A 10,605-nucleotide genomic window follows, 5' to 3' on the forward strand; every position below is an offset into this window, starting at 1 on the left:
ATTATTAATTTATATAAAAAAAAGTAATTGTATTTCGTTAATAAATTTTATTATAACATAAGTTAAATAAATATTTTAATAGATTATTATTGATTCGTTAAAATAAGTATTTATATTATTTTTATTAAATTAATATTAATTACTTAACTAATTAATTAGATTTAAAGTAAAATTATATATAAAATAAAAACAGATGGAAAAAGGAAAAAAAAGATCTACCGTTTTAAAAGTGAATAGAAAATTCTCAACGGAAAATAAAAAGTGAAACAAATATGAAATTTAGATGTATGTACCAATTTGTATACAAAAACCCTCCCACCAAAACTAACCCCTAAGAAAAGATTAGTGCAGGTAAAGAACTTTGTTCTCTTCCCGCTCTGTCTCTATTTAATCCCTTTATCCACTCCAGTTGTATTCAATCAACCTTCTAGCTGTTACCCACTGACCCTAATAAAAGGGTTTTCAAATTGCCATAAAAATAAGACTCTCTTCAATACTTCAATCTCTATCTCCTCTGCATTCTCTCAATCAAGGTATTTTTTTGTTTCTTTGAACAATGTCTTCTTCTTAAATTTTCCCACACTCTGTCTGTGGGGGTTTCTGATGTAGTGCCATTTTGCAGTATCCATGGAGAAACAGGGTTTGCTTAGACTGATTTTTGGAGCTTTGGCTTTGCTGAGTGTTTCATTAGTGAATGCTGAAAACCCATATAGGTTTTACACTTGGACTGTAACATATGGGACCATTTCTCCTCTGGGTGTTCCTCAACAGGTTGGTTTTCTGCTTTTCATGTTTTAGATCTTGTTTTTAGTGATTATTATTGGTGGTTACTGTTTGTTTAAATGGTTTATCTGTTTGATTCGTTTAAGGTAATCCTCATCAATGGTCAGTTTCCTGGCCCTAAACTGGAAGTAGTGACCAATGACAATATCATCCTTAATCTTTTCAACAAGCTAGATGAGCCTTTGTTACTTACATGGTGAGTTTCTGAATTTCATTCCTTCTCTAGCATTGTAGTTTGAAGTTCATATTTTCATTCAGATCATGTTGTTTCCTGAGTACATTGGCAAACTATATGGACTTATATGAGCACTTGCTTTGTGGCTTTTGGTTTTTCAAGTGTAGTTGTGAGTGTTTGGTAGTGCTTTCAAGTTTGGTCTTATTTTCTGTAATGTTTGTTCTATCTCAAGGAATGGGATTAAGCAAAGGAAGAACTCATGGCAAGATGGAGTGCTTGGGACCAATTGTCCAATTCCTCCAAACTCCAATTATACTTATTCCTTCCAAACCAAAGATCAGATCGGATCTTTTGCATACTTCCCTTCAACTCAATTTCACAAAGCTGCTGGTGGATTTGGTGCCCTGAATGTCTACCAGAGACCAAGAATTCCGATTCCCTATCCTATTCAAGATGGAGATTTTACTCTACTTATTGGTGATTGGTACAAGACCAGTCACAAGGTAATTCAAATTCTTCCATTCTCTGCAAGTTTCATTTAATGAAACCAAGATTATGTTACTGATATATTGCCTGTTTAGAGACTGGATTTTAAACGTGCCTTCGGATTAGATTATAAATTCTAGGACACAAGATCTAAATATGGAAATGACAGAGTTCTTTTTATGGTTGATGCTTATATTTAGTGATGTTAATGTCGGTTTCTTTACTTTTCAGTCCCTGCAAGAATCTCTAGATGCAGGAAGATCTCTTCCCTTGCCTGATGGTGTCCTTATTAATGGACAAACTCATAGTACTTTCACTGGCGATCAAGGTTACTTTCAAATCATATTATTTCATTCCTGAAGTTTTACACATTCCCTTTTTCATTAAAGTTCCCAAAGCAGCCTAACACTGATTCTTCCATATCTTTCAGGTAAAACTTACATGTTCAGGATCTCAAATGTGGGTTTGTCAACATCTCTTAACTTCAGGATTCAGGGACATAAAATGAAGTTAGTTGAGGTTGAAGGATCTCATACCCTCCAGAACTTATACGACTCCCTTGATGTCCATGTCGGTCAATCTTTATCGGTTCTAGTTACCTTAGACCAGGTCCCAAAGGACTACTACATCGTTGCATCGACACGCTTCACTAAAATTGTACACACAGCAACTGCAGTTTTGCACTACTCAAATTCCAACTCACCTGTTTCTGGACCTGTGCCTGCTGGCCCTACCATCGAAGTAGATTGGTCTGTTAAGCAAGCCAGAACTTTCAGGTATGTAGAAAAGATGTAGCAGAACCGATTTCTTTTTATTCCCATTGACAAGGAGGCTAATATTTTTCCATTGATCTCTTGAAGGTGGAACCTAACAGCAAATGCAGCTAGGCCTAATCCTCAGGGCTCTTTCCATTATGGGAAGATTATCCCGACAAAGACGATTGTTTTGGCGACATCTGCTGCTTTAATTAATGGGAAACAGCGATATGCCATCAACAGGGTCTCATATGTTAATTCTGATACCCCTCTAAAGCTTGCTGATCACTTCAACATCCCTGGTGTTTTCTCTGTAGATTCCCTCCAGAGCCTTCCTTCTGATGGCCCTGCCTTCATTGCTACCTCTGTATTACCAACAGCTCTCCACGATTTCGTCGAAATTGTTTTCCAAAACAATGAGAATACCGTGCAGTCCTTCCACCTTGATGGTTATGATTTCTGGGTGGTTGGGTAAGTCTAATGTTCTGTTCTCTGCTGCTACCATGTTTCATGTCCAAATCTTGACATTTTTCCTTCGTGGCAATATGATAGGTATGGCTATGGACAATGGAGTCAAGACAGCAGAAACTCCTACAATTTAGTAGATGCTCTTACCAGACACACTGCGCAGGTAAACTAACTCCTGAGGTCGTTGTTTCCATACAATATCGAGTGACATTGTCAATACCATTATGCAGTACAAATAATCTAAGAAAAAAACATCCATTCTATGATTTCAATATACATTTGCTTTGACACATTTCAAGCTATCTCGTTCTTTTTCAATAGATGTCCTTAGAATCTACTAAGTTCTCCCCCACATGGCACCAGTCCTGAGCTTCTTATATGGCCTTGTTGGTGTTGCAGGTGTATCCTAATTCATGGACAACCATATTGGTGTCATTAGACAACCAAGGGATGTGGAATTTGAGGTCTGCAATCTGGGAAAGACAGTATCTTGGCCAACAATTCTATCTCAGAGTCTGGACTCAAACTCAGAGTCTTGCCAATGAATATAACATCCCTTCAAATGCCTTGTTATGCGGCAAGGCCGTGGGACGACATTGATGAATCATACATCGGCAATCTACTTCTTAGTCATGAGAGTTTGACTACATAACATTGGAGAGAAGAGATAAGATAGGGGAAATAGAGTGGACCAAACAATGCAAAATTTTATAGTCATACCTTATTCTTTCAATGGCTTGGAAAATTCTACATGTATTGTTATTTGAAGTGCCATATTCAAGTGATGCTTCTAAATTGTTCATTTACATATAGATTGACAGTGAATGAAGTAGGAAGTAGAAATTGGTACAAGTGATGCAGTTAAATTGGCTCCAAAGAAACCTATACTTAGGTAAGAATTGTTGGAGATGCAAATGAAATATTGCATAAGCAAGGAATGGGAGAAGATTCATAATACAAACTTAAAAAGGCTTGTTTTTTTAGTAAGATTTTCATTTTCTGCGTTACATTAAAAAAAAATTAATGTTGACATAGAATAATCGATCGCCCTCTAATTGTTGACAACTCTAGACTTGAATAGTGTATTAATTTGTATAATTTTCTATTCTATTAAAAAAAAAAAAAAGAATTCTGAATCACATTGTTGGAATTTGGAAAGAGGTAGCCATGTTTAGAATATTCATATGGGCTAGGTTCCAAATGGATTTAGATGCCAAATTTGTTGGGTATCTTATGGGCCCAAGCCCTCATAGTTTTGTAATATTATTGTAACCAATAATTTCCTTTACCCAACCCAACTTTTTCTATAGTTTTTATTTGCAATCCATATACACAAGTGGTTTCCTAACAATATGATGGCAATGGTGATCTGTTGAGGTTTTTTTTATTTGGAGAATATGTTAGGAGTGGACGAATAGTTTTAAGTCAATTATGTTCATGTTGGCTCAAAAAGACCATCTTAATTAAGGTAAAATCTTAATACGGTCAAATCAAATAATATAAATATAATAACTCAAAAGTAATAATAAACAAACTATCCATGGAAATCTAACTATCCGTTCACATATGGAGTTTTTTTTTCTTTCTTTTTGTTGCCCATCAATTTAAGATTATTTAAGATTGTAAGATTTACTATGTGTGAAGACTTCTAGAATTGGACCATTGGTATATGCCTCTAATTAATGGTGTGATGCAAGTAGGTAGTTATTGATTTCGTTTTCATGGACAATATCTTTTATTAAAATAGTAAATTTGAAAAGTAGATAATTGGTTCAGATTATAAATAACGTTCTTTTATCCTTGGATTCAATAATGTATTAAGAGTGTCCAGAACTAATATTGTCCACTATATATTTAGTCAAGGTAATTTTGAGGTTGCTAGGTGTTAAAAATAGAATGGATTATATTTAGTTTCTTGTTGCTAGTGTTTAGGGTTGCTATTCTTTGTGTTAATTTTGTGCTATTTGTTTTGGGTGGTTAGTTTGTTATTTATGGTGTATTTTGAGTCTATATAAGTTCTAATTGCAATGAAATTCAAGAACTGGAGTTTTATATCACTTCCTCTCCTTTATTAGTTCTCTCCATTCTTTTCTATTAGTGGTATCAGAGCCCGGTTGTGACATCTTTTTTCTTAGTCATTAAACCAACTCTCATTCCTTTTTCTTCTACAATAGCTAGCAAGCATAGACAATGGCCTCAGACAACTATGTGCAACCAACAATTCCCCACTTTGATGGTCAGTATGATCATTGGAGCATGTTGATGGAGAATTTCTTACGGTCCAAAGAGTACTGGACCATTGTTGAAGTAGGAGTGAATGAACCTGCTGCTGGAGTTGTTTTGTCAAAAGTTGACTAAAAGAAGCTAGAGGAACGAAAATTGAAGGATCTCAAGGCAAAGAATTATTTATTCCAAGCCACTGATCGTGCCATCTTGGAGACTATTTTGTAAAAGGATACATGCAAGCAAATTTGGGACTCCATGAAGAAAAAGTATCAAAGCACAACGAGGGTGAAAAGACAGCAGCTCCAAGCTCTTCGCAAAGAGTTTGAGATTCTTAAAATGAAGCATGGTGAGTCCGTGGATGGGTATTTCTCACGGACCTTGGCTATAGCAAACAAGATGCGTATCCATGGAGAGAAGATTGAAGATGTAGCTTTGGTTGACAAGATTCTTCGGTCGATGGATTCTAAATTTGCATATGTAGTTTATTCAATTGAGGAATCAAAAGATATTGATACATTATCAATTAATGAATTACAAAGTTCTTTACTTGTGCATGAGCAGAGAATGACGTCAAATACAGGTCCAACCAAAGAACAAGCTCTGAAAACTTCAACTCATGGTGAAAACTCTGCAGGGAGAGGATCAAATAGAGGACGTGCTCGAGGTCGTGGAAGGTGGCAAGGAAGAGGACGAGGTGGTGGACATGATCTACACAAGCAAACATCCAACAACAACTCGAGACTTGATAAGTCCAACATTTAATGTTATCGTTGCCATAAGTTTAATCATTACAAGTCTGAATGCACAACCAACTTCAACCATGAAAAAGGAGAGAAATCCAATTTTATAGAGGAAAAGGAGCAAGAAACTCTATTGATGACGTGCCACCACAACGAGGAGCTTGGAACTAACATATGGTATATAGACACTGGTTGCATTAATCATATATGTAGTAATAAGTCTCTCTTTTCTCATTTGGATGAAAGTTATCATTCTACCGTGACGTTTGTTGATAATTCTAAAGTAAATGTTGTGGGTAAAGAAAATATTCAAATTAAGACCAAAAAAGGCAATGTTGAAACCATATCAAATTTGTTTTATATTCCTGATTTGAGAAGCAATTTACTGAGTGTTGGACAACTACAAGAGAAGGGTTATGTCACAACTATCAAAGAAGGCGTCTGTGAGATATATGATCCAAGAAGAGGATTGATAGCTCGTGTTGAAATGGCCTCGAACAGGTTGTTCCCACTCAAACTAGAAGGTTTGGAGTTATGTTTCAAGACTAATGTAGATCAAGACCCCACATGGCTTTGGCATTTGCGATATGCCCACTTGAATTTTTAATGTTTGCAAGTCCTTTCTCAAAAGCAAATGGTGGTTGGCCTTCCCCAAATTTTTCCTCCCACAAAAGTATGTGAAGATTGTATTGTTGACAAACAACATCGTGAGAGCTTTCCAAAAGGCAAAGCATGGAGAGTATGTAAATCCCTGGAGTTGATTCATTCTGACATATGTGGCCCATTAAACCCAGTATCAAATAGGAAGAAAAAATATTTTATTTCTTTCATTGACGATTTTTCCAGAAAAACTTGGGTTTATTTCTTGCAGGAAAAGTCTGAAGCATTCTCAATTTTCAAGAGCTTAAAGTGGTTGTTGAAAATGAAATTGGGAGAAAAATCAAAACCCTTTGAACGGATCGTGGAGGAGAATACATGTCACAAGAATTTGTAAATTTTTTTGCTCAGCATGGAATTCGACACCAGTTGACAGCAGCCTACACATCTCAACAAAATGGTGTTTCTGAAAGAAAAAACCGTACTATCCTCAATATGATTCGAAGTATGATTGCAAATGAGAGAGTTCCAAAGAAATTTTGGCCAAAAGCAGTAAATTGGGGTGTTCATGTTTTGAATCGAAGTCCGACTTTTTCGGTGAAAAACATGACTCCTCAAGAAGCTTAGGATGGGCGTAATGTTGGGATTGGTGTCCTAATTCTCCCAGAGTCTCGTTGTTTTGTAAAGATGCACATTATTAAATGAATAAAATAAGTGTTATTTATTTTTGGCATTTACTCATATCCAATAAACAAACCTCCTTGGTTATCTTATGTGAACTTAAGCATGTATATGTGATATACAAGTGGATCATGTTTTAAATGATAACCTAAATCGGTCTGTAATATAAGGATTAAGGTAGGATACTTGATCCTGGTGAAACTATGGATATGACTCACTTTATAGAGGTTTGCAAGTATTGTAAACTACTACAGATGGTAGATCCTGACCATTCGTGTGGAGACGTGGAGCAGAGTTGTCTTATACCTGGACCACAAGATGACTAGATTCTATATATAACGCCGTTGATACTAGAGACTTGCATCTCACCTAAACGACCATAGGTGATATGACCTCAATCCTGAGTGTTTTGTGAACTCCTGCCTTTGAAGGTGGTCCTTTGATTAGTATGGGTGAGAGTAGCCAGATTGCCAACTCAACATGCCTACCTTTTTGGGGACTTATCTGATCTGGGAGCTGGGAACTCAATCTACAATATGAAATTCACTCCTTTCCCAAAGCGGGATAAGTAAAGAGATTGCTCCCTTAAGTGTTGATTCCGGAGCTTGAACATAGTGTCCACAACTTCTCTTTGGAAGAGAAGATTCAGCCATAGTAGGACTATGATTTATGTTCATTAGAGGGATCAGTGGTACTTAAGGAAATAGATGTAACTATAGGGGCATAATAGTTATTGGCCCAGCTGTACTTACGAACGATCTGTGAAGGGTTGTCCCACTGCTCATTGGTTAAGATGGACACATAATATATCTGTAGTGAGGAGAGTTCAGTCGTCGGTCTTTAGTGGAGTGGCTAGTAGTTAACGAATGGTGGATCTCGTGAGTAAAGAGTTTAGTCAGTTATTCACGTACCGTTGGAGCTTCGAATCTATAGGTCCATGAGGTCCCCTTGGTAGCTTAGATTCATGTTGAAGGATCAAGTTTTTGGTGTTGATTTGAAATGTTCAAATTGACAAAAGGTATTTTGATTAAATATGATATAATCGGTATGATGTATAATATACATCTAGTGGAGGATTGATGTAAATGAGATTTGCATTAAGTACCATGGAATAGAAAAAGAACTATGGTTTATATGTTTCATGAGATGAAATATTAAAACTATAGATTATAAATATAGTATGATAAGTTGGTTATCATTTATATTAGATAATTAATACTTTTTCTTTTAAATAACCAAAAGAAGTGGGTGGTTATTGATCATGGTAACCGTGAGTTTAAAAGGAAATCAGTTTCCTATTTTGAGAAGAGGTTTTTTTACAAAAGATTGAAAAAGAATTTGAGTTCTCTCTTCGGTGAAAAGAAACTCACGGAAGTCGTCAAGTAAATACAGATTTACTAAACGATGGCTGGGCGAGCTAAACGATCGTGTAGGTGCTAGCTAAACGATCGTGCAGTGTTTACTAAACGATCGCATAGCTTTGCTAGACGATCGCTGGCCCAGGGTAAACGATCGTGTAGAATCGACCGAGCTAAATGATAGAGCTAAACGATTGCATAGTTTTTGCTAGATGATCGCATAGCTTTATCAAAACGATTGAGCATCGATCTATACGATAGGTCTTCGACTTCTCCCACTTGCCCAGTCGTGTACGCGATCGTAGTTTCCTTCGTTCGTCTGCCTCACACCAATTCTGAACAGAGCCTACCCTCTGGATTCTCACACCAAGAATATCAAGGTCACCTTGTTGGTGGTGTCAAAGTCAACTCGACACTGTCGAGGTTTTCTGGAGGTCGTTTGTGGTGCTACGGAGGCCATTCGTTGTTGCGGAGGAGTTCGTGACCGAGGAGATTGTGGAGGATGAGCGTGAAATGTTCGTGCGGTGTGCAGTCTTGTAGATCGAGTGCTCGTGGTTGTTGTTGCTCGATTAGAGTGGCATCAAAGCGTGGAGACGCTTCTGCCGTTGTTAGTACAGTTTTTCCCTCTGTACATTTGTTGCTCATGCTGTAATTTCTCTGTATATTTACATAACCGTTTGTATTGAAGTCGACTGTAAATGATTTGTTGATTCATGATTGTAATTTGGAATAGTCTTGCTTCCGCTGCTTACAAAAATCATCGATTCTGATTTCCTTCAATTGGTATCAGAGCCAGGTTCTCTGATATTCCAAATTACAGATCTGAATCGAATGGTTTTTATAGTCGCGGTGGGTTTCTGCATTTGTAGTTAACCGTTTTTTGCATTTGTGGATAAATTGATGAATGTTTCAGGTTTAAATTGCCTTTTTGTTAAAGCTTTCGTTATTACAAAGTGTTAATTGTAAGGGCCCCTGCGTTTTTGGGCGAAATTCACTTTGCAATTGAGTCTATAATTCGAAACGTTCGAGTTCGTCGCGTCGTTTGTGATGAAGCTTCGGCGAATGGCGATGCAGTTCTCAACGAAAAAAAAGATCAAGCGTTGATCAGATCGTGTAGCCTCAGGTAAACGATCGTAGGGATTTTACTAAGTGATCGTTTATTTTTTTTTTCTAGACGATTGGGTAGTATTTTCTAAATGATCGTTTATCTAATGTTAAGCGATGGGGTAAATCGTTTACCATATTGCGTAGCATTTGTTGCACGATCGCGTAGGCGCTGGAGGTAGGCAATCGTAGTGGGAGCATGCAATGCTCATCGTTTAGTAGAAGGCGCGCACTAGACGATCGTGTAGTTAGCAAGCTTCATCTCTTCGTTACTACCTATGCGATCGCACGTATGCGATATGGAGTGGCTAGTTAAGCGATCGCTTAGGTGATGGTGCTTCGCGGCATCGTAGTTGCTTAGACGATCACGGAAGGCAAGCATTTGCGGAGCACGCTAAGCGATCGTGTACTTTAGGCTTCATCACTTTGTAAAGGTACACGATCGTGTAGTAATAACTAAATGATCATTTGTATTTTTGTAGAAGATCGTATAGTAATGCTAAACGATCGTTTAACTCTGGGAGCGCTGGTAAGTGATAGAGCAAAGAGTTTGTTTTATCGTGTAGACGATCGCGGGGTGCTTAGTACACGATGGATAGTTGAAAAAGCGATGCTTTGTCGAGCGGTTCAAGACCCGGTTCGCCTGTTTGAACTGGAGACTCCTTGTCTTTGTAATAGTTAGCTTTCCCTTTTGTGTTTTAAGGCAATTTTACTCGGTTCATCAACTTTTATTGCTTATACATATGATGTATGGTACTTATATGTCAAAGTGTTTGTCATATAGTTAAAAACCCACCTTAGGTTGTGCAATTATTCATGCATCATGTATTATAAATGTTATAATCTTGCATGAAGAAATTACTTGAAAGCATGCGCATACGTCATGAAATATAAGAGTTATATTTTGCATGCAGTGAGCATTATCATGCATCATTATCTTATTATAAATGTTATAGTCTAAGGGTGAATGGAAGCATGTTTTTCTTGTTTCATTGCGATTGTGTATAAGTGTTATATAAAAGAAGTAGCAATGAATGGACAATGCATTGAGCATGACACTTAGGCCGTTTATAAGCGTTATGAATGCCTTGCATGTATTAGCTTCGCATTGTGGTTGTTTCTGTTTATAAGTGTTATAAAGGAAATTAGACCTAAAATCAATAATTCAGAGTTGCATGTGGACTTAGGGTGAACTCAAGTTTTTTAAAAGGGTTTTAAAAATTGGATTGAGA

At 37.0% G+C, this 10,605-nt stretch overlaps 2 protein-coding genes across 2 annotated transcripts; both read left to right on the forward strand.

The window, feature by feature from the left end:
- The first annotated feature begins 263 nt into the window (after positions 1-263).
- On the forward strand, positions 264-3,519 carry LOC120072639 (L-ascorbate oxidase homolog). Its single transcript, XM_039025058.2, has 9 exons — positions 264-533; positions 623-771; positions 870-979; positions 1,191-1,461; positions 1,676-1,772; positions 1,875-2,220; positions 2,305-2,670; positions 2,752-2,830; positions 3,067-3,519. The coding sequence occupies exons 2-9, from the start codon at positions 628-630 to the stop codon at positions 3,265-3,267; spliced, it is 1,614 nt and encodes a 537-aa protein (XP_038880986.1). The 5' UTR covers positions 264-533; positions 623-627; the 3' UTR covers positions 3,268-3,519.
- A 1,629-nt stretch (positions 3,520-5,148) lies between these two features.
- LOC120074649 (uncharacterized) lies at positions 5,149-5,655 on the forward strand. Its single transcript, XM_039027838.2, has one exon. The coding sequence runs from the start codon at positions 5,149-5,151 to the stop codon at positions 5,653-5,655; it is 507 nt and encodes a 168-aa protein (XP_038883766.1).
- The last annotated feature ends 4,950 nt before the right edge of the window (positions 5,656-10,605 follow it).

Source organism: Benincasa hispida, chromosome 3, assembly GCF_027475165.1.
Source record: "Benincasa hispida cultivar pf3 chromosome 3, pf3_genome.v1.1, whole genome shotgun sequence".
Lineage (NCBI taxonomy): Eukaryota > Viridiplantae > Streptophyta > Magnoliopsida > Cucurbitales > Cucurbitaceae > Benincasa > Benincasa hispida.

Coding starts and splice junctions, on each gene's coding strand:
- LOC120072639 (XM_039025058.2), top strand. CDS start 628: ATGGAGAAACAGGGTTTGCTTAGACTGATTTTTGGAGCTTTGGCTTTG. Junction 1,462..1,675: donor GGTACAAGACCAGTCACAAG/GTAATTCAAATT, acceptor TTTACTTTTCAG/TCCCTGCAAGAATCTCTAGA. Junction 2,831..3,066: donor TTACCAGACACACTGCGCAG/GTAAACTAACTC, acceptor TTGGTGTTGCAG/GTGTATCCTAATTCATGGAC.
- LOC120074649 (XM_039027838.2), top strand. CDS start 5,149: ATGAAGAAAAAGTATCAAAGCACAACGAGGGTGAAAAGACAGCAGCTC.